This window comes from Cryptomeria japonica, chromosome 8, assembly GCF_030272615.1.
Source record: "Cryptomeria japonica chromosome 8, Sugi_1.0, whole genome shotgun sequence".
NCBI classification, from domain to species: Eukaryota; Viridiplantae; Streptophyta; class Pinopsida; order Cupressales; family Cupressaceae; genus Cryptomeria; species Cryptomeria japonica.
This window is the reverse complement of record NC_081412.1, coordinates 36,297,208-36,322,202: the sequence shown is the minus strand read 5'-3', so window position 1 is coordinate 36,322,202 and position 24,995 is coordinate 36,297,208. Positions and strand designations below refer to the sequence as shown.

Below are 24,995 nucleotides of genomic sequence, written 5' to 3'. Positions count from 1 at the left end.
GATAAAGGCAAAGTAGCCCTAAAGGTGAATAAAGACTTGTTGAAAACTAGATTGGAAACCGGATGTAAGATTTTGGCAAATATTTCCCAATTTTCACTGTTTTGTGCAGACTTGAGAAAGAAGAGAGCTGATATTGAGAAGGAAATACAAAATTTAAGTGAAACTTTCATACCGGTACAAGACTCAGTGATCACTTTTGGTAAAAAGGTTGTTGATCTACAACACTAGTTAGAACTTTGTGAACATGAGCAAGTGAAACGGGTCAGATCACAAAAAGAACTCCAGATTCAGCTACTTTCGAAAGTAGATATTCTTCAGAGAGCATTCAAGGAGTCAGAGGCAATTTTGGCTACTCCTGAGATGAGTACAGATGATGCTATGGAGGAGTTTGCAGCACAGATCTTGACACATGTTGAGATTACCGAGACACTGTTGGAAACATGGGACACTGATCTTAAGCAGTCGAAGTTTCAGTACAATGATGTTTTCGTGAGAATTGCATTGTAAAGACCTTAACACTTTTATTTCTATATATACATGCAGTTTTGATGAGAAATTTTGATGTAGTGTATGTATTTTACTTCTTTATTTGGCATTGTTGTCAAAGGGGGAGTAGAAATAGTTAAGTCAAAATTTTGTATGTACTGTTAAAGGGGAGTAATGATTTCAATTTTGTAATGGCATGCAATTGCTAAGGCAAATGTATGTCATGAAGTTTTTTGTTTTGCACACTTGGTTGACAATTTTTTCCTAAGTGTTGCCATCAATGCCAAAGGGGGAGATTGTTGGCATTTGATCATTTGTACTAAACCCATAATGTGCATTTGCTTGATGCAACCGGTATATGTCTGTTGTGCATAGAGATTAGATTTATGTATGATGACTATTTTGTATGTTGTCATTGATGGCAACTATGTTTCTTTAAGTCATCTAAGTCCTACAGATTCAACTGGCTAGACTTAACTGGTAATGCAAAGACAATTTTTATCAGAACCGGTAGTTAGGACTTCAACCGGTAAATGACAGATAGTGTTACATGCCAACAACCGGTACATGAAAATCATGAATATTGAGATGATGTGGTTTTGCAGCAGCATTGAAGACTATCAGATGAAGATATGTTCGTGACTCCACGTGCTGAATCGATCAAGTAAACGAGATTTGTTTGACAGAATAGATTAATTGATGGACACTTAACCGGTAGTGATGAAAATCACTCAGATCGGTAAAACGACACAGTATTGGATTTGTTATGTCGGTGGCCAACATAACTAAAGCGTACAATGCAAGATTGTCTAGATGCATTGAACCTAGGGAGTTGTAACAAGGTGTCAGCGTTACGATAATTTTAATTGTGATGAGGTATGAAAGGATATATATTCATAAGCTTGATAGTGTGATAGATGATGAGCGAATTGTGTATTTCATATAATGCGATAATCAAAGGAGTTGAGAGATGAAATCTTTGTGATGTTTTAATATTCTGAAGCGGATTTTATCAGACACAGAAGGTGTTATACTGAGATCATTTGTACTTGTTGTCTCCCTAACAGTTGCAGCAAGAAAATCCTCTTACAAGGTCACTCCTAACAGGGTGCAGTCGGATCCTAATAGTTATGATCATTAAATCCTCTAACAAGGTGACACATTAACTTGTGTTTGCAAATCCCAATTACTTGGGTAGCTCTTAACAGGGCTGGTCCTCACAGGCCTTTTTGTAAAGCTCTTAATCGAGCTTAGACACTTCTAGCAAGGTGTGCCCCTAACCGGGTGTTGTAGACCTTAATCGATCAGATCTCTATACAACAGATAGTGGATCTTGTGGGTACTAACTCCCACCGTGGTTTTTCCCATTTGGGATTTCCACGTATAAACTCGTGTCATGTGGTTTATGCTTCATGTGGTGATTGCATACTTGGTGATATTTCTTACATGTCTATTGGGTTTTAAGTAGGTGAAATTGATATTCATTTTTGTATTGTTTTTACTATCACTGATTCACCCCCCCCCTCTCAATGCCTTATAAGTTCATCAGCTTCAATGGTTGATGTGTTTGCTGCTCCTCCAAGGGGACTTACGTATTTGTTCTTCCAAGAGATGAAACTTCTTAATCACAAGGAATGTTGTTTTTACAAATGATGTTGCAATGAGGTTCTTTTTACTACTACTAATGATTTCTTGATAAAAAAAATGTAAAAAGGGAATGAAGGTTTAGGAACGCTAAACTAATGTTAGGAATGCAAGAATGATGGATAACTTTTAGTGAGGCTCAACTAGGCTTTGCTTTAACATGCAAAGAACATCTCCACAAAGCTAGTGCGATCTTCTAGGGGTAGCTAATGATTTTCAAATCACCACTAGAAACATAGATACCATCAAGATGAAGCATATCAATGAAGTAGTAATTGAAGTTAAGCTTGGCTAAAATGAGTTCAGTCGACTATGCAAGATACTTCACCATCAATGAAATACTAGTAGTATGAACAATAGGAGCTTAACCATCAATCATGCACATGAGTCTTAAGTAATTATATTCTATCTTCTTTTTGTTTTTTCGATTTTAATTTCTCTCATAAAAGGATGAAGAAACAAGAAAATGCTCCAAAACACAATAAGTCACCAATACTTCAATGATTTTATTATCTCTGGCAGCATCAAAACAACAATTCTTCAACACTCTTCTAACCGATCCCTTACAAATGAAATGAATGGAGCTTATATAGTGCCGGGCTTAGATCTTGCCACCTAAACCCTAATTAGGGTTATAACAAAATACCTAACTATTGCAAATTATTAAAAATCAGCTAATGGGAATATGACATTCATTTGGCACAAACTTCAACGAAAGATCCTCCAATGAGAAAAAAGATGCCACGTGGGATCATAACAAACTATCGTCTAGAAGTTTGTTCCCCTTATCCCTTTCTTTTGTTGCAAATTCAACGAATCTGGACACTACAATATCAATCTCGTTTATTGCAGCAGCAAGTATCTTTTTCAGCTGATCTTTCATGAAGCTCACCTCATCTAAGGCAGAAGCAAAGGTTTCCTCACATCCTAGCCCGAAATATTTCGTCTTGCTAGCAAGTACCATAAATGAGTGTATGTCTTCTAGCTGCTTCTCTAAAGGTGATCCGGCTGTCCCAAAGAATATGACTTTTACTTTCTCAATCAGCTGATCAGCATCTATATGTATTCCTTCATTCATCTCTTTCTCAATTATGATTTCAGCTAATTCCACGATTTTATCATGTATCAAATTTTCTACTTGAGTGCAACCACTGCTGATATCTTCAAACACAATCTTCCTCATTCGGAGTAAATTTTACCAATGCAGGATATCGTATGATTGTCCTTCCTTCAACACTCCTCCATTCACCAAAACTTTCTTAGGTAAACTCTTCATTGCTTGCAGTCTCAGCATGGTGTAATCTTTGGTGAAAGTAAAACATCATAAGCTGCCATGAGGACTTGAGTCATATCAAGAACACTTGAAATTTTATCAAATATCCTCACTAGCTCCTTCATGAACGCATTTGCCTTCTTGAAAGTCTTAGTTATCCAATTCTCTATCATATGAGCTGAAATCCTCATATTTTCTTAAATTATGAACTGAGTCTGGAGGAAGCAACAGTGGTGATGTGCTTGAAGGATCATGTTGCCTTATCGGTTCTTGAATTGTCTTTATTGTGTCATTCAAGTTTTCCATCGCCTACTCAGTGGTGGAAGGACCTAGGTCAATACTCTCCAAGTCATACTCCTTTGTTGTGATCTCGCCTTTGGGCTTATCCACTCTTGGAGCAGCAATCTATATTACTCGAGATAATGTACTATCTTTTGTAGTCTTTGACATCTTAGTGGCTTTCTTCTTTTCAACTATCTTTTGAGCTTTAATTAGGAAGCTGTCTAAATCATCTATAGGCTCTTCCTCTACCACTATAACTTCCTTTGCTAATCTCTCCTTAAGCCATGCTGGGATAGCGGATCTTTCTTCTCCCACTTGTACCTCTTTGAGTTGTTGATCTTCTCAAGGTGGAGAGGTTACTTCATCATTTTCTTTCTCTATTTCAACATACTCATCTTGGCTGCCTTATTGCTAGCTTGTTCTTGTGGTGTTGAGTTGTCTTGTACTTGGAATGGATTCCCTCTATTTGTCTTTTCAAATCTATTGTCATGAATTGTGGATTCCATGGATTCGTTCATGCTGTGATCCATGCTTCTTCTGGGTGGCAGACTCTCCTTGTTGGCTACTTGATTCATATCTACTTCATGTATGGATGAAGTACTAGTAGAAGGATGACCTGGATTTTATTTATGCCTTTTATGTGATGATCCTTCCTTATGACATTCTTTCCTCTTTGAGCCTCTAAACTGAGCTAACTGGGTGGCATTTTCACTAACACTCATACTTTTTGTATCATCATCGGATGAGTCTGAATCTACCATCAAATCAAATGTTAGTTGTGCATTTTAGCTTTTCAACTTTTGAGTTTAAATGTCTACCCATTGTCGTGTGTATGCCAATATTGGTTTCATCAAGTCTTTCAAATCGGTGATCTCAACATCGATTCAATTGACCTCTACCTTCTTATCTTTTTCTTGTTCATATACAGGTTGGAGGCGTTTTCCACTATCTTGTGCTTCATCTGGAATGTTGAAAACTTTACACATCCTAACGATGTCAATTGGTAGCCTTGAACACATCTTCCTCCTTATCTCTAAATCATCTTGGGCATTCATCCAATAGTCTTCCAATTGTAGCTTATGCTTGTGCCTTCTCCCATTAGCTCTTCTCATGTTGCCAAAAGGATCAGAATTCTCTCTAGGAGGATAGGGAGTAAGAGCATAGGATCTCAATTCTTCTTCCGACATCTCAACTACCTGCAAGGCTGGGCACACTTCTATTGATTGTCCAACTGAGATGGGAAAAGCAATCCCTATCTTGTGTCTATTTTTCTGAACTTTGTGATATGTGATAAACTATCTTACTAACTCCAATAGCACCATCTTGTTGGTAGGGTAGTGTGGTAGCATGTATGGCAAACAGGAACATCCTTGACCTCTTATAAAGGTGAACTTGGGAAACTGGATATACCAAGCACCGTATTTCTTTACTAACTCTCACATGCGAGGATAATCTTCGATGAATGCCTCCTTGCAGTGTTCTTGTCAAGTGCATGGTGAAAGCATCATTCACCCTCCTATAATGAGTCTTTCCTGGGTAATGCAGCTATGCGTAGGATTCACATGCTCTCATCTCTCCAGCTCTAGTTCCAACCAGTCCTCTATACATCAATCATACATATTCATGAGCTCTAGCAAGTGAATATATGAGGTATGAACTCATGTAGAATGTCTTAGTACGCCCAAGCCTCTTAAATTTTAGATCAAGGTTTTTGCTTATGGTTCTCGCCCAATTAATCTCTTCTCCACTGGTAGGTATTGCTTCCATGAAGTAGAGCATCCAGCTCTCAAATTGAGATGCTTGAGAAATTCCCATAAGACAGTTGATCAAAGTGATCAAATCACCAAATTCTTCCTTATCCATCCTATGAAGCTTGCTAGGTATCTTCGATATGTCGTGTCTTCTCTTCAATAACCAATACTTGTTGATTATGCTAAGGCATTTGTCAAGGTCATCCTCATAGAATGCTTGCGCTCCTTTGCTTTTGTAGACCATGCCTTTGTGATCTGGTATGTGGAAGGCTTCACTAATGGTTGTCTCGGATAAGTAGGCAAGTACTCTACAATCAAGTGCTAATATCATTCTAGTGTCAACATCATAGTGTTTGGCACACTCAACTATCAACTCATTGCATTGGATAGCTGGAAGGAAGCCCGTTGCTTGTATTATCCCACTTTCGATCCTCTTCTTTGAAGGCTTGCTTGTGTATAGGGGACCACAGAACTTCTTCATGTCGAATTCCCTAGGTTGGTATCTCGTACATTGCTCCATAATGATGTGATCTTCGATTCGGACATCACTCCCTTCGAATCCTCCTTGATTAGAGTTTGTCTTGTGACTGCTGTTGCCTTTGGGGCTGCCATGCTCTACCTGAAAGAGTTGTCTAAGTTAGGGTTTTGGTATGAAATAATGCATGTGAGATTAAAAATTTGTCAATCAGGGTACCAATTCCTCCTTAAAATTTGAAAATCATTAAAAATATCAATGAATAACTACACTTCTAAGTTGTAGGCATAAACCTTAGACTGTAGAAAAAAATCAGACTTCATTCAAAATGATAATTAAATTACAATGAGTTTCAATTACAAGACACAAATCATCAAATGAAGGGTTATTGAAAACAAATATCGAGAGGAACTTAATTTCTCTAAGCCCTATGAAATCCTGGATTTTTTACTGTAACATCACAGAATCAGACCTGATTAGGGTGAAAATGCTTCAAAAAAACATCAAATTCAGACCTGATATGATTGTTGATGAATGCCTAACTGATGCTATTTATTGAAAACTGCCCTCAATTTTGTAAAATTCACCCCAATAATGGATATATATTGCTGTGGCACTCTCAAATTTGCTGACTCGGAAGGATTGCTGATGGTTGAAGGCACAGAAATCACCTCCCTTTACAATCTTGTAGCTTTGATGATTGCTGATGTTGGTGATTTTGCTGTGACTGCAATGATCAATTTGCCTTGTGCTGGTGTGGAGACAAGATCGCTGCCTTTTGGAGACAAACTCACTGTGATAATTGATTATTGATCAAATGAAATGATCAACCTTATCTTTATAGGCGTTGAAAGGATGTCTTTTAATCCAACTAGGTCGACTTGTGTCTTTGATTTAATATTTTAAACTTTGATTTCCAACGTATGAGGGCAACTTGTTACATCTTTGAAATTTAAAATTAGAACTTAAATCTCAAGCGGGCCCCTCTCTCAATATTGGCACTAAAACACATCTTCCTCCCCTAGGTCGTGGATTATGGGGATCACAAGAAGTTCTCGTTTTTGGACATGCATAGGAAGTTCAGGTTTTAGAGGCTTCCCTGACCGACCTAGGGTTTTTAGGTGCTCACTGGAAGTTCACACATTTTAGGGGGCACTTGCTATCACCAAGAATGGTCGGGCTTTTAGGTAGGCATTGACAATGCCTTGAGCATGGTTAAAGCCTTTAGGTGGAAATAAAGACATCCAACTCCATCATATACATGCCTTCAAACTTTGTTAACCATTTGTTTGATTCCTCTTGTTGGCATTGGGTTGTCATTGATGTCAACCGGTATGAGAGGAACAGGTTATGTGCAACACTGTCAAGGAGGAGTACAAGGCAGGTTGAGATATCCTTGATATCACTGTGTGTTGCTGGACACCGGTAAGCTTACCGGTACAGTGTATCCCTAGTAAGGAGATTATGTCACTCTCACAGTGAAGTGTTGACAATGGGCAGGATGCTTGGATGTTGTTTGTGATGAAGAGACAAAATGTTACCTTAATCACATCAACACATGAGGAGAATAATGAACAAGTCACCGATATACTGTGAGATTGCAGAACAACAGGACTCCCACTAGATGAAGATGCAGTCACCATGTGAAGAGATGATTGACAGTGAATGTGCCCACACCTAATCACATGTGTCTGTTTGAAGATGTGCTACACAAACAGGGAAGTCACATGAGTGCATTGCAGGATGCAGATGACATAAGGTGTCACTCTCACTGGTAAATGGAACTTATCTCCTATTATGCATAGTATGCATCATAGTTCCATGAAATAAGGAAGATGAGTTAAAGGCAGGTGTTTGAAGGGTCACACCAGATCTACCAATGAATCAAAGGAATGCCTCAAGTGCATGAGATCAGGAATATGCATTGGACAGACTGAGAAGGCATGTTGAGATGCCGGTACAGATGAAGAGTGATGAGTTTGTCACTTTGACAAACCAGTTGAGATATGGTCCGAGCTGATCAGGACGAAGGCAAGGATGAGCAGAAGCAGACAGAGGAGAATGGCCTGATTAAAGATGAAGTTTGCAGAAGGTTGATGACATGTTGTCATCAAGAGGTTTTAGTGGTATGAATGTTCACCGGTAATATGGATAACGTGCAGATGAAGAAGACTCCCCATCTGATGAAGTTGTGCATAAGGCAGGTTAGCAAGTGTGCAGACTGATTGAGCAGTCCATCGGAAGAGAAGCAGAGTGCAAGGTGGATGACAGACCGGTTTGAGGGTTTAACCGACAGGGGTTAGTAAACCAGTAGAAGAGAAGAACTAGTTGAGTGTTTGGTCGGTGATTCCTAAACCGACACACCAATCCAAGTTGGCAGTTTGTCGACCTGGATGTCATGAGGAGATGAAGCGGCAAACATGCACAGCTTCGTGGAAGTGCCGTGTAGAGATAGGTGTTTCTACTGTTGAGCATTCAATATGAATCTCGTGATTTGTTGATCGGATCAAAAGAGTGTGGCTCGAGGAAGAATGAGCAACTCAGACAAATCAGGAAGGGGTTGGCGCCTAGATCAAAGCAAGAAAGTCAGTCTGTGAGAAGACTTCTTGGAGGAAACAGCAAAGGTATTAATGGTTGTTTGACAGAAGCAGGTCGAGATGAAGAGGCAAGTTTTCCATTCTTGGAAAACGTGTGAGAGAAGGCGTGACCATGGCGGAAATGAACAATTGGGTGTCCTAGAAATCAGATCAAACAAGATCTGATTTGATTTGGTTTGCCTCAAGGAAAGTGAGGAAACCCTAACCGCCCAAAGTTTGAATTGGTTTTTGGCGAGAAAACCAGGCTATAAATATGCAAGCCAAAATCAGAAAGCGAGGTTGCTGAATAGAAGAAGAGGGTGTTGTTGTGAAGTGACCAAGTGTGATTTCTGCATGTGAGAGCAAGTCAGTCAAGTGCTCAACGCATACCTGAGAAGAGAGACTGAGAGTGAGGGTGAACCAGGATGAAGTGTTCAACCAGAAGCAGAGCAGAACCGGTAGTGTCCATACCGACAGAGCAGAAGTGAAGGAAGATACAAAGAAGGTAGACATAGAACTGGCAGAGTGTAGTACTAGTGAAGAGCAGAGAGTGAGGAGGAGATCTAGCAAAGAAGAAGAAAAGGAGAGGTGTACCGGTAGATTTTATCGGCAGTAAGGCAGTAGTTGAGAGCAGTAGAAGTGTACCGGTATAGAAGAGAAGGTATCTCACCGACAGAGTAAGGTATATGAAATGGTTACAATATTCACTTGTAACAAGATAACTACTTTTGTAATTGATGTTTTCATTGTGATCACTGAGTTGTTGCTCAGTGCAGGGGTTGTAGCTCCTTTGGGTTGTAGCCCATAAATCTGTTAGGGGTTGCTGCTCCTTGGGTTGGTGCCCTAAATCAGGAGTTGTAGCTCCTTTGGGTTGTAGCCCATAAACAAGGCAGAGGTTGTAGCTCCTTGGGTTGGTGCCCTAAATATTGTAATAGAGATTTGACTGTGAGGTTGGATTGGAGCAGTAGACTCCAACAACATTGCTCACCGAGATTTTTCCCATCTTGGGTTTTCCTCGTACATCCTAGTGTTATGTGATGTCCCTTTGTGTGCTTGCATTTGAGTTGATCTTTCCACTAACCTGTAAATCTGCATTGTATTAGATCCTATAACCGGTTTGCACACATAGGATAGATTGAAGGAAAAAGTTTGAGAACCATTGATTCACCCCCCCTCTCAGTGGTGCATTGTGTCTAACACCTCTTTCCATTATGTTTGACACATTGAATTCACCTTCCTCTTGCCTTCTACATGCTTGAATTATCGTCCTTTTGATCTTTCACTTGATTAATTTCAAAAAAACATTTTATCTTCTACCTTAGATCGGGCTTTTGAAGCCTAACTAGAAGCACCTTCAGCATGATCGGACTTTTTGACGTGCACTAGCAGTCTCCTCAAGAAGGTTGTGGATTTGAGCCCTCACTGACTAGTCACGGATTTGACACTGAACTGGAAGTCATTCCATAAGGTTGTGGATTCTAGGGTGCACTGACAGTGGACGGGGTTTTCACCCCTCACTGACAATGGCTTAAAAGATGTCAATTTGCTTGATCAATCACCTTGTTTATGTATTTCAAGTCATTGCCAGGAGATTTTTTCATGTTGTCATGTCCCCTCCTTGATTGTTATATATATCCTAAATGAAGCAATTATTATTATTGTTGGTGTAAATAATTATTCATCTTGGATATTATTACACTATACTTAAGTTTACTTAGGAAATGCATTTCATGTAGTTTGGGTATGAGACACTTCGGTGTTTGTGCCACATTGGGATAGTGTGTGTAGGAGAAATTCCACCTTTTATGGTGTTGATCTTATCTTCTTGTTACATTCCACCTCATGTGGAATATTATATTATTTCTCCTACCTACCCACACCTATTTCCTACCTACCCTTGTTTCTTATTGAGCCACATGTCATGTTTGTGTGCTCACATATCCATATGGCCTTGCCTATATAAGCAGGGTCATCTACATTGTTTGTACGGACAATCACGGGCAATCAATCTATATCTTGTAATGATCCAGTTGATCATATTTTGCATCTTGATAGAATACAATTTATTTTTATCATCTATTTTGTTCTCTCTTATTTGTGCTTTCCATTGCCTCTTGATCTTGGAAAAATCTCACATGGTATCAGAGCTGGTCCATGTCTCACAATTATTAATTAATATAATAATTAACAACAAATCATTATTTGAAATTTATTTATTAAATATTATTATTTAATTAATATATATTAATATTATAAACATAATTTATCTATTAAACCTAATCTACATATTCTTAATTGTAAACACAATTTATATATTGAATAAAGATGATAATACAACAATCAAGGAAGTCCAAAGGCAGTAATCTTAGTCAAAGATAAATTAAACAAAGACTAAAAGTTAGTGATTTAGATGGATACACATTCTAAAGGTAGAACTTACGCTTTGAAAAGGCAGGGCTTATGAACCAATGAACAGCAATAATACTCTAAAAGAAGAACCAACATGAAATATATAGGACATAATGGAAATATTGTCATTCATGTCAAGTGGATCCATGTAGATTGATGAACATATCCATTATAACAGAATAATGAACACTATGACAGCAAATATGAAGATTATTTATTAATGTCATTCTAGCAAATTACTCTTATTAATATTGATATTATTAATAGTAATATATTTGTAAATGAATCGAATATAGTAAAAGAAATACGATACCTTGACAAAATAAATCGGTTTAGTTAAACACAGATTAAGAGCAGCCATATGAAACGGTGCATATATATGTCTTACACAACCGACTCACTAAGAATCATTGACATGGCCAAGGCATTGACTATTTTCAACGGAAGATAGGGAGGGGATTAGTAATTAAAGATTACTATAAAGAAGTTTGGATAACATTGATAATAATGAAATCAAAGACTTACTTTGTAAAAGTTCAGATTACTATTATTTCCATTAAATAAGAAGGCATTGATTTGAATTAAGAAAGTTGTAATGGCAGTTGTTACTAATATTTACTATTATCTAAGAATACGTGACCATTCACGTAGGGGTTTAGTGAATGGTTGTGTTTTTTGTTTGGAGTTAAGATATGACATATATATTATTATTGTAAATTCAGTTTGAAGGAGAGGGGGAATATGAGTATGAATAATGCTGTGTGAATAATTCAAGGAAAGAAAGATAGGGAAGAAAAAAAGATAATGGACCATTGATCAGATTAGAACAGAACTGTTATTGAGTTACAGGCAGTAACATTTGTGTTCTTAGTGGTATGCATGGGATGTGCTTAATATGTATGCTTAATATATGAAGCCCGATAGTGATATAAATTTAGATTATAATAATAATAATAAAATAAAATTATAATTATTATAATGTTTTATAAGAACTACATCTGCAGTAATATATAATGATAATACCTGAGAATAAATAACATATATAAATATATATAAAGCTATATATACATTAATAATAAATATTAATCAGATAGAATCATTAAGTTAATATCAAAAAGAAGCTTATTGGATTCATGTTAAGATAGTTTGTCTCCTAATCAATTTAGTTTATGTCATAAGTATGTTGAGAGGGATTATTTATGATTTAAATAGACCAAACCCTAGTAGGGGACATTACACATGTCAATCATATATCTTAAAACATCAAGCATCTACTTCAAGAAACCTTCATCTCACCAAGTGCAAAGACTTCCTCATCTTGGTTGGGTTTTTGATGGGTCATAGGAGATGCCTATGAGCAGGTCCGACATTTGAGGGGTCATTGACAGTAGGATGAGGTAGGTCGAGGTTTTGGGGGGTCACTGACAGTGACTTCCCTTGCTTGATTTTGTGAGTAGTAGCATTCATCTCACCCACTCTAAGGGTCTTACATCATCAACAAAGCCTTTCCATGGTAGTTTAGGCCTTCATTTTGATTGTCTCGCATCTAACATCTCAATTCCTATGACTGAATTTCACACTTGCGTTCATTGTTTCCATCTCTGATGATGGTGATCAAATAAAATGATCATCATATTGTTCATTGCCAAGGTGTTGAGGACTAAATCAACTCAACCTCATTCAACTTAAGGGATCTAATTGCTGCCAAACTAATCTAAGACCTAAAACTGAAAGCAAAAGAGGGGATCCCCATTTGTGATGGGGTGATGTGTGAAATGGTCACAACAGGATCATTGCTAGATAGAAATTGTATTACTTGTTCTTACTCATCTCGTTCCAATCAAAATCTTGGCACAGAAATCACAATTACCCCTTATACGAGTAAATTGATATTACAACTTAACCAATAATAGACAAATCATTAGAGAGCCTATCAAGGGTCATTACACTAGTAGCAAAGCCAAAGTTCCTGCCAACCTGAGGTAACTTCGAGAAATGTGATGTTGAATCATGGTGACAGAGGATATAAAACGAGTGGCAAGATCACTCTATGAAGTAAGCAACAAGCTTGGTACTGAATTGAAATTGAGGAATGATGTCTTGAATACACTTGAAACGGTGGAAGAATGTTTGATTCACATTGAGGAGTCATCCTCTGAAGTGTTAGATATAGCTCTAACTCCTACAGTGACCACCTTGAAACAACACAAATGATTAAGGCATTGTGATGAGGAGATCAAGTTGTTGTTGACCTATTGTTTAAGTGAGATAATGAGAATCTTGGCACCTCTAATTCTGTATGATGACGACACAATGAAAGAGGTAGTATGCTTGATTGTAGATAGTTTCAAAAATCTTGATGACACTAGTAGTGCACAATATTCAAGAAGAGTGACCATATTAAAGATATTTGGGGAAATCAAGACAAGTATCCTTCTTGTGGACTTGGGACTGTCAGACCTGGTCCACAACATGTTCTGATTTTTTTCCCAAACGATTTTCGCTGTTATGGTTGTAACCATGCTAGGAAGAGTTCAATTAATAGAAGATCTATGTTAACTTTGTGTAACATCAATCTTCAAAATTACAAAATAAAATGGTATTGAATATTTTGCAATAATTAATTGCTTTCATCTATTCTTGTAAGTCATTGTTGTTTTAACTTATTATGTATCTCTTCAAGATCAAACTAATTGCTGATACAATTCCAAAGATATCCGTTTTAATTTTTGCATAGTATTATTTTTTACATTTTAGCTGTCAAATATGGACAAAATTCATTGGTGAGAAAGAAGATTTTTGGGTCTTGTGCTCTAATATTTGAGACAAAAAAACAAATAGGTCAAATTTTTTTAGTTATTTTATCTTTATGCATAACTAAAAAAGAAAAAAATGTGCAATGTTTATAGTGGCAAGCTTGTTTATTGTTTTCGATTTAAGAGTAGATTAAATCAAAGTACATTCTTTTCAAATTTGACAAGAGGAATTCCTCATCCACTGTTATGTTATGTGTTGTCATGGAAGTGACAAATTAAATCACCAACGGATTCAACACCCTTTGGCATCTACAATTTAAATCTTTTAATCCAATCCCCTTGAGGATTTCTAATTTCTACCCCTTATCCTCCACCAAATTATATCATCATTCAAATCTCTTTTAAATATGTAAGGTTCGATGAGAACTTCTCCTTGTGAAGCCTATGTGATATGCTAAGTCAAGGTCACATAAAAATGGTTTGATCATAAAGTTATGTAAAAAGCCTATCTGTCAGTAAATGTGCTAGAAAACACTTAAAATGCAACAAAAACAAGTAGCAATATAGAGTCAAATTATTTCAACCTATAGTTTCAAACTTTCACGCATTAACCAACTTGCATTCTGACAGAAAAGATAGACATTAATCGTTCAAAATCAATCTTGAAACCAGACCAATGTGAAGACAAATATGGAATTTACATAATATTTCCATCCAGGTTAAAACAGACTTATTATGAATTCAAGCAAGAATGACATGTAAAAAGGTACTCGTCTCACCAATAAATTCACGCAACTGCCTTCTAGCAATTCTATGGGCACGAAGAAATGCAGCAGCAATGTAGCAAGCAAGTTCCAACCTTTGGACAGTAAAAAATGTCACTAGTTTCTGTGGCAGAAACTTCATTTGTAGGTATTTGAAATAGCTTGGGAACTGAACATAAATTTTTAATGCTTTCCAGTCAAGTAATTTCTCATGAGTTGATATCATGTCAATGGCTTCTTCAACTGACTGCATAAGAAGAATGGCAGCTGTATTTGTTATCCTTCCTTCATCAAGCATTCCCCAATAAGCAGCTTGCACACCTAAAATTCCAAATAGAAGAAAAAGAATACCATCAGCTGGGTCTATTTTGTCAGATAGCTAGTTTGTGAAAATCCATGCACTTGCTAAGAAAATCACATTTATATTCCTTGGATTTTGTATATATACTCTTTCTACACAGATTTCTATCTACAAATAGAACACCTGATGGTCATTTATAAAGAACTTTGACTGCTAAATGGAAATAAAAGCAAAAGTTCAAACTCCTAATATGAAAGTGACGTTCTTTAGACATGTATATACCATAATGGTTCTGATGCATCCTTGATGTCGATAGCAGAGTTTAATGTTACTGGGTATATGCTATTAGTAACTGCATTTTTCTAGAGTATTGTTTAACTGGAGGCAGACTGAAAGAAAATGACATACTAAGTAGTTTTTTTAATAAAACAATTTGTTATATATTGCATTAAAAATGTACAATCTAAACTGCACATACACAGACAAATATTTATAATCCATGCTCCTTATATGAATGAATTAAATTATGTAGCTTGCATTTTGGGTTGTTCATGAGGGATTTCAGCTGCTTTGCCATAATTAAGCATCAACATGATCACCATCGATAGAATTTTCTGTCACTAGATCATACCTGTCCAGCCTTATTTTAAAACCTTGAATAATTATTTGCATTGCAGTTTCTAATCCAGGTAGCATCAACAGATTCTGTTTCTTTGGGAAGACAACAAACTTTTGCCAATACAAAAGATGCATCTTCTTGGCTATGAATACTTTGAATAGAGCCAAAAGCACACACTATTAGATATTGCAGGCACTTTACAGCAATGCATTATGAGAAGAGGACAACTGACAGAGCACATAACTCGGTGCATCTTAAATGTTGTAATTACCCTATTCATTGTATCTTTATGCCCTGTTTATACTTCATATCCTTTCAGATTTTACTTTTTGTTCATAAGTGCCCTCGGTAGCTGTTAACACACAATGGCACAGTGCATGATGTAAATAGTAATCTCTTAGACCCTTTTATTGCTATTTCAGTGTATTGAATTTATTTATTTCTTTATTTGTAAACAAGGGCAACAAACCTAAAACATATACACTCAATGAATAGAACAAAAGGAACAGTATATTCACCATTCAAAAGCCGCACTCGAGTATCTATCATATGCATCTTATGCATCTCATTTTCATTTGGAGGTATATCATGTGGATGTGGTTGTTCTCCTTCTTCCAATGCATTTAAGCAACTTATGTGCTTGACTACTGAAGGCCAATCAACTGGCCCCAGTTCTTCATCCTCACCAAGCTCTCCATATGCCTCTAAAGCTTTATTGTTCATTTCATACCTTGTGTAATCTAGAATACGTTTCTATATACAAAAAAAATATCAGAAAGTAAGAATCCACTAAAAAGAAATGAACTTTTACCATAAAACCATCTGTAGATAAACTATATATTGAATAACTGAAGAATGTAATATAAAGATTCTTGTAAGTAGAGATTTGACAAGCTACTTTATTTATTATTATATTTTTTTTTAAATGCCATGCATTCCATTTTCAAAATTAAATCCCAATAGAAATTGCAAGAGGAACATCGAGTGTTGAAAATAATTGCTACAAGGAAGATCTGTTTCAATAAAAAACTAGAATAAACAACTCATCTAACTGGACTTCGAAAGCAATTTCTTGGATCAAAAGCCACTCAAAATTTGAGACTTAACTGCAAAAATGAGGGCATTCAATAATATCTAAACTTGGAACTCCTACAGGAAACCAAATATGGATCATGAATAATAAAGAGGAAGAAAGAACAATCCAGTACCAAGTTGACTAAGAGGATGAAATCATACCTTGGTGTCCAAAGTTTTATTCATGCCTAGAAATTTTAACAGATATTGCGTTGTTGATCCATTGATAAGCAGAGTCAGAAAAACTACCCCACCAGTGAAGTAAACAAACTGTAAAATAATTATAGAACTTGAACTTTTAGTAAATAGAAGAATCATTGACAAGTCAGTATAAATCTTCCTATTTAAAACCAATGTAATGTGTAAATGTGTAAATCCTATAAACAGTTAAAGAACTGATGGCACACATGGATATAAAATTTGGAGATGATGGTTCTTCCCAGTTTGTTACTGCAGCAAACATACCAAATTTCCTGTTGCCTCTGAGAGTTCGGCAATGCCCTTCCCACTGGAACGCTGTAACACAAAAGAGGCACAAAAACCAAAAAATCAAAGCCCCTTCCTCTTTATTAATAACAGCCTAAGCTTCCATGCATCTGACACTTCAACTTATACAGTTGAAAGCAGTATATATGCTCGGAATTTCTTCCAACAGAAATGTCATTCCCTTGTCAGCAAAAATCAAACCATTTGAAATGAAGGGTTTGATCAAGTCAATTAATTGGTGCAATCAGATAATGAGTATGCATATTTCCACTCTTAACTCTTCAAATTTTAAAAAGTAAGAGCAATTGTTATTTCTATTCTTTATAATATAACAATTTTCTGTTACTGCTGCTTTGAAAACTGAAAATTCTAAAATTTCATAAATGTGTTAAAGACTTGAAAAATTTATCATTTTTAAGCTCTCGAAGGGGTCTCCTGATTTCTTTCTGCACACAGATACTGTATTATATGATGTATCCATGTTTGTAGGAAAAACAATGCACCATATAATACAGTATCTGTGTTGCCTCCATTAAGATCTATATGTAACAGATACATGTATATAATATATATAATGCAGATAAATTAAGCGGTGAGTAACAAAGTGCTGATGGCTTCAATTTCTCACAAATGTTCTCCTCTTGCAAAACCTATCTTGCCTCCCTCATTTTCCTTTCCAGATTTTGCAAGATAGGTTTTTATGTATTTCCTATCATGGGAGTTGAGTATTCTACCCTAAACACCATTAATTTAGTAGTTAGGGTTTGAGGCCACAGACCTTCAGTAATATTCCCTACGGTGTTATAACTGAGAAACACAAGGAATATTTACAAACACCTGTCTATTCAACTTGCTGTTACCAAATTAAGGTCTTGCTGGTATGTAGTCTCGGAGTTTTCAGAATGCTGTAGAGGTGAACCATCACATAAATTCTCATATAATATCAACTATAAATGACTGAAAATTAAAACACAATAGCTGAGATTGCATAGATGATCTAATTATGGCGTTCAATCACCAATATTGACTCAAAACCAAGATGCTTAGTCTGCAGTTATTATATCAAACAGTAGGCACATGGTCCTCAGAAAACACATTCAATGTAAAGTACACTCATTGCAAGCCCATCAGCTTTATTATTCAATTTCAAATGTCTTTAACAATGCAGATTGGAGGACTAGTTACAATAACTCAAACTCCTTAGTAACAACCTATCACACCCAATTAGTCTGAATACACAAGGCAGCCATGACCCATTATTACATGATCAAAATAATGAAATCATGGATAAGAACCTGATTACAATTCGACGAAGAAGGGGACAATATCCACACACTATTCCCCTTGAAGGTGCTAAATCAAACCTTGTTTTATGTGCCGCTCCTACCTGTTGTGACGTATTCACACATCGCCCCATTGCAAATGGGGACCCCTACTTTTTTCACTTTGTGGGGTTTTGCTTTCTAGGTTTTAGAATTTTGTCTGTTAGCCTTTGCTTTTCGAGTGTCGCCAAGGGGATCACCTGGATAGCAGGCTCTGCTTAAGCTAGGTTGAGTCTTTGGGGCCCCAGAATTAGGGTTTCTTTGAAAGTCTTCCTTAGGGCCTGGTTTTGATCTTGTTGCTAATTGTGTCTTGCTTGGTGAGTGAGTATCATTCTTGAAGGTCCAAGCTAGGTCAAGTTGGTGAGTGATGAAGTCTGGAATGTCATCCTGATCTTCAAATGCCCTGAAATTTGGCTGTCTGGAATGTCCTGATCCTGAAATTTGGCTATGTCTGGAATGTCGTGATCCTGAATTTTGCTCCTGACCCTTCCAAAGGGTCCAGAGCGAAATTCTCCATAAGACATTCTACTTTGACCAAAACCTAGAACTAACGCATTCCTAGGCTTGAATGAAGGTAAAAACGCTTGTTTGAATGAGGAAATGTGAAAAAGAAGTCAAGATTTGAGCACAAGGATGATTTTCGCTCCAGACCCTTTCAAAGGGTCCAGAGCGAAATACATTTTTCTCCACTTTGCTCTTTGACATGACCAAGTTTGTTGACTTCTGGGGCGTGATGGGAAGGTTTTGATGCACATTTGTCTTTGAGAGGAGATTTGAGGTGACAAAATGATGGAAATTAGCCTAAAGTAGGAATTTCGCTCCTAACCCTTCCAAAGGGTCCAGAGCGAAATTTCAAAACCTCATTTTCTCCCTTGTTTAGACCATGTTCTAGCCTTAGGAGATGAGTAAAGGTGAAAAGAAAGAAGGATTCTAACCTAAAGGGTGAATTTCGCTCCTGACCCTTCCAAAGGGTCCAGAGCGAAATTCTTGAAAACACTCATTTTTCTTTTAGCCAAACTCAGGACCAAGGTAGAAATGAAAGGAAAGTAGTCTATGTTTGCCTCCCAAGAAAGATTAGAATTTGAAAAATCAAGAATCAAGATCAAAACATGATTTTCGCTCCTGACCCTTCCAAAGGGTCCAGAGCGAAAATCCTTATATCTCTTGTTTTCTTCTTTGTTTTAGCTAGGCATTGGCATGATGAAGGAGGAATTAGTATTTTCTTGCCCTGAGAGGGAGTGGGATGCTTTAGAAAATCAAGTTTTTGCCTAGGAGATGAATTTAGCTCCTGACCCTTCCAAAGGGTCCAGAGCGAAATTCATTATATACTTCATTTGCTCCCTTGTTTTAGCTTGAAACCTTGCTCCTTAGATGAAGAATGATCTATGTTTGCTCCCAAATGAGATTAAAAGTTTGATAATTGAACAAACAAGCCCAAGTCATGATTTTCGCTCCTGACCCTTCCAAAGGGTCCAGAGCGAAAATCTTCTTAGACCTCATTCCCTGCCTTGTTTGACCAAATTTTGATTTGCAACGTATCTTGAAAGGAAGAATGGACATGTTTGGCCTTTGGAAATGTTTGAAAGCATTGAAAAATGAAGGATTTTAGCCAAGAGGGTGAATTTCGCTCCTGACCCTTCCAAAGGGTCCAGAGTGAAATTCTTGGAAACTCATATTTTCTTCTTGGAGATGGTCAAATTCTTGAGTTTTATGGCATGGTTAGAAGGACTTTGATGTGTTCTTGCCTTTGAATATTGGATTGAGGTAATGCAGTAGTCAAAACAAGCTCAAAATAGGAAATTCGCTCCTAACCCTTCCAAAGGGTCCAAAGCGAAATTCCTAAAATCCCATATTTTCCTAGCAAAGTCAAGTCAAACTTGGGTTTTTGTAGCTTGGATGGGTGAGGAGAAGTGTTTTCTTGCCTTTTAAGGTGGATTCAAGTTGAAATGATGGAGGAATAAGCCTGAAACAAGATTTTCGCTCCTGACCCTTCTAAAGGGTCCAGAGCAAAAATCCTAAAACCCATCATTTTCTCCAAAATCTGTGCCAAGCCATGCCTAGACTAAAGTGAGGGACACCCTTGAGATTGCCCTTGGATTGATTGTTGTCTCAAAAAATGATGATTTTGGGCTACAGGAAGAAATTCGCTCTTGACCCTTCCAAAGGGTCCAGGGTGAAATTGTGCAAAACCTATCTTTTCCCTCAATTTTATGCCAAATCTAGTGTGGATCAAGATCAAAGGAGGCCTTAGGAATGACTTCAAATTGCCAATAATTATCAAGTTTGAAGGAATTGAGCCAAATGATGAAAATCGCTCTTGACCCTTCCAAAGGGTCCAAGGCGAAATTCACAAAATGTCCTTTTTCCTTCAAGTTTGAGCTAAGCCAAGACGATGATCAAGGCAAATTGGACCTAAAGATGGCCATAGGCATGTGTTTCAATAGGTTTTGAGTCCAAGAGGTAAGGATTTTGAGCTAAAGAGTGGATTTCGCTCCTAACCCTTCCAAAGGGTCCGGAGCAAAATTCCCAGAATCACCTAGTTTGCCCATGAGGAAGGTCAAGTTGTGGATTCCTAGCCTTTGGTGAGGAGAAGACTAGTGTATGCTTGCCTTGGAAGGCATTTTGGAGTAGAGACATAATGGATTTTGTCCTAAAATACAAATTTCGCTCCTGACCCTTCCAAAGGGTCCAGAGCGAAATTCTTAAAACCTCAATTTTGCCCCAAATTTACATCAAACTTGGTATTGGTTGAGAATATAGGGATCCTTAGGCATGTATCTAAGCAAGTACGGTCAGAAAGTGAGGTCTAAATGAGCCAGGAATGCAAAATTCGCTCTTGACCCTTCCAGAGGGTCCAGGGTGTAATTCTTATAGGGCCTGTCCCTGGAAAGAATCTTGAACAAACTTCATTTTGATGTCTTCTTGTTGATGATTTAAGGTATAAAATGCTATGGTAGAATAAATATATTATGTGTCCTTAATCATCTTATGGTTTGTCTTGCAGATGAAAGAAGACCAAGCCAGATCAAGGACAACCTCCACAAGACCAGGCCAGGGCAAGGACGACCACTTCCAGTCCAGCATCATCAAGGACGACCTCTTCCAGTCCTTCATTTCAAGGAAAGGTACACCATCCATCCTGCACATCAAAGACAAAGGAGGTTAAAGCAAGGGTCTGTTGAGGAAGCAGATAGTTTCAGAAGAGTTAATTAAAATTATCTTCTCAGCATCATCAAATTGAACATCTACCAAGTTACAAGTGTCAGACAAGGTGGCATCCCAGTCATCACTCCTCTAGTCGGATTGGTCCACCTCAGTGTGTCCAGATTCAATGTACCTGACTCATTGGGGATGGCACAAACTTCGATGTACCTACCCCGGTTATCCATTGGTCGAATATTCTAGAGAAGACATGTGTCCAAATAATGTAATTATTTCATTGGCCAAAATTAAGTTTGTTGTAACAAACCCTAATTAGGGTTTTTATTGTAAAATCTCGACCATTGATCTCAAATTGATCTGAGCCATTAAATTGTATTGTGGGCACTATATAAGCCCTAGCTCCTCATTTGTAAAGGGTTAATAGATAATAGTTAGTCAATAGTTAATAGTCGGTGAATAGTTAGAAATAGTGAATAGTCAGTTGATAGAATAGCAATTAGAGTAAATTAGGAGGACAAGGCAAGAAATTGTTGCCAGTGATTGTAAACAAACTCTTTTTTCATTGAAGATATGGTGAAATGTGTCATTTCTTTACAATACGCATGGTCTCTTGTTGAATCTTCATTGTAGATGGTAATGATTAGATTGAATGAAGAAAATTGTTGAATGCATCTGTGTGGAATCCCTCTAGTCCATACCACTAGCCTCTTACTGATTGTAAGTGCGCCCAACGTGGTCAACTGGCATAAAATGAGCTTAATCTTAAGTCGTTACACGTCTATTGTTCATGCATTATCTTGAATGGTGATCAGTGTTTGATGGTGTACGATTTGAACGTATTGGAAGTATCCCTTAGAAGATCACACTGAGTTGATGTCAAATTGTTCAAGCCTGATGGTGAAACTCAGCCCAGTAGGACTCCACCTAGTCGTTCATCCATCTTCTCGCATTCTAGGTAGTAGAGTAGACTTCCTGAACCCTGCATCTTTTGCCATTTGTTTGTCTTCCAGTTGGTAAATAGGACTTGTGATTCCAGCAAATCAGATGTTCAAGTCATCGAGTGTAAGTCCCCTTGTGATTCCAACAAAATCACATCATACCACGAAGAGCTTATCCACGAGTAGAGATCCTACATAACAGAACCTTGGAATTGCCTCAACTTATCCTTCGGTGATATCTTCAGCAGTCGGGAAACTTTACTCAAGAGAGGATAAGGTACCCTAGGTATTTTATTTTGTGTTCGCATGTGCATAAAAAACACATCAACACTACCACTGTGGAAATCAGACTGAGGTCACATTGATCAGACAGACGATTCCAATCCAAATTGGTATTGAAGGAAGCGACTCGCTCCTTACAACAGATCGCTAGGGTCCAATGAGATTTTGATGCTTCTTATGATGTGTATGTACAAAATCGAAATTATGCACTCTCAATACTGAATTTTCTTATGTCTTCTCATTGCTGGCTGATCTCACTTTAAATCATCTCCAAATTAACACAAAGAGTATCGCCTTAGTCTTCTAAAGATAAATAGCCTTCAAAAGTGACCCATCAATGCTCAAATGAGAAGTCATGAACAAGATCGATGGTGAAGGCTGTCTGCTGCAAATTTTGTTTCAGTCTGATATAAAGCTGAATCTTCCACAATGCTTCCTCCAAAATGTCTTAAAGGAGTTGCCCATCCTTCACAAACTTATCGCTAACTTCCTTTGTGGGGTTTGTTGCCCAAATGATGAAGAAGAAGCTAAATCGTCGGAGTAGGGTTGAACCCTGAATTTTGCTTCAGACCTGCAATATAGAACAGCACACTCCCAAATTTGTCCTCCAATGATCTTCAAGACAAATCGCCTTTATCCTTCAATGAAACCGTAGTGCTTAGGATCTCAATATGATAGTCTAAAATTACTATGAATTCCAACCTTCATGGCAAATGTGAAATCTCAATAAGCTCAATATGGAAGGCTGTGTGCCTTCCACTCTCCGCTGCAACCCCTCAAGAGATCTTTCACTCTCTGAATTATGCAATCAATGGGAGTTCTCATTCCCAAAGACCTTAGTTTGCAGAAACCACCTAGTCCTACAAAACCAATTCAATTCAACAATTCATAATTCAAGTCTGCTTTCCTTCTCTTACCCCTCTTCTATTTAACCTTTAACATAACCTGTCATGAGACACATTCTAGAAGGGGGTAGGTACAATGTATTTATTTTTAAGTGACTATTAATTAATATTTTATTAAATTAATTAAATAGTCACTTTTTAATAAATAATTTATTTTAATGACTTTATAAGAAATTAATTTAATTAATCTCTCCTTATACCTCCTATTAGCCTAGCGGCTAAAATTGGGGACATTACAATCCGCCCCTCCTGTAATTGTTTGCCCGCAAGCAATCTCCACTGCTCGATCTCAACATTCTTAAGAATATCACCTCTTGGATCCCAAATGAAATACTGAGTAATGTCCCTTTGATCACTACACATCTCCTGCACCATCAACTGAATCCACATAATCAAATCATATGTTGCAATAGAATGGATCTCATAAGGATCAATCAAATCATGTAGTGGATCCCTCTTGCCCTTAAACTCAACCGGAGAGAAGCCATCATTCTTCTCATGTACCCTCAAAATATGTCTCTGAAGCAAATCATCAATGTGAAGATCAAATGTGCAACTATGAAGACTCCTCACAATGTACACCTGTGAATTATCTGCCATGAAACCTGCATGAATCTCTGAAGCACAATCATCACTATCAGGATGATCCAAATCATAGAGCAGATTTTCCATCATCCAAGAAGCATCAATCTCGAACAAAGGATTATCCACACATAAACGCTTCCTGTTGTTTACCTCACTGGGTAAACAGGAAGAATACAGAAATCGAACAGTAATGCACAATGCAAATACAAAAGAAGTACCAGAATAAGCTTTCCATTAATGTCAAAGGATGTTCATATTATATCTATCGTACACATTACATGTCACATCACTAACATTACACACCACAACACCCGGAGGTGATACAATATATGATTGCCGAAGGGGTGCGACCCAACCGTCGCGACTCCAACTACCTACCCGTCGGCTAACTAACTATTGATAATTAACATTACTAACTATACACTTTTTCCCGATAACATCATCCCCCCCAAGAAAAGAAGTCGACTCCGACGACTTAATACAAAATAGAGATGAATGGCAGGAACTACTGACGCTAGTCGGGCCCAGATCTTATACACTTGCTGCGTCCTCGCCTGAAAACCTTTTCTGCTACCAGCCAATGCTCAAGTGCGGATTTCACCAATATGGCTTCCTTGGCCATCACAATCCTCCTGTGCCTAACCCAAACTTGTCTGCAAAACACGTTTTTCAGTCTCAGCTTCCACCCACTGCTACTCAATTGATATGGTCTCCCTAGCCAATTTGTCCTTGATAGCCACCCGTGCTGCTCTCCCGGCATCCAACTCCTGGGTACGCTGAACTAAGTCTCACGCGACTATTGCCTCCAACCTGGTGGTCAGCTCCTCCCGAGCCCTCTATGCATCCACCACGGCAACCTCACGTCCCGCCGAGACATCCTCCGAGTTCCTCAAAGCGTACCAGTC

General features: G+C 37.6%; 1 protein-coding gene across 5 annotated transcripts in view; it reads right to left on the bottom strand.

The window, feature by feature from the left end:
* LOC131064569 (sodium/hydrogen exchanger 8) overlaps positions 1–24,995 on the bottom strand; it is a 252,279-nt gene that overhangs the window by 79,219 nt on the left and 148,065 nt on the right. For all 5 annotated transcript variants that reach the window (XM_057998748.2, XM_057998751.2, XM_057998752.2 and 2 more), the window contains 4 exons: positions 16,876–16,926; positions 16,573–16,680; positions 15,855–16,089; positions 14,432–14,737 (listed from right to left, as the gene is read on the bottom strand). In XM_057998748.2, coding sequence (XP_057854731.1) covers positions 14,432–14,737; positions 15,855–16,089; positions 16,573–16,680; positions 16,876–16,926 — 700 coding nt within the window. The remainder of the gene's footprint in view (positions 1–14,431; positions 14,738–15,854; positions 16,090–16,572; positions 16,681–16,875; positions 16,927–24,995) is intronic.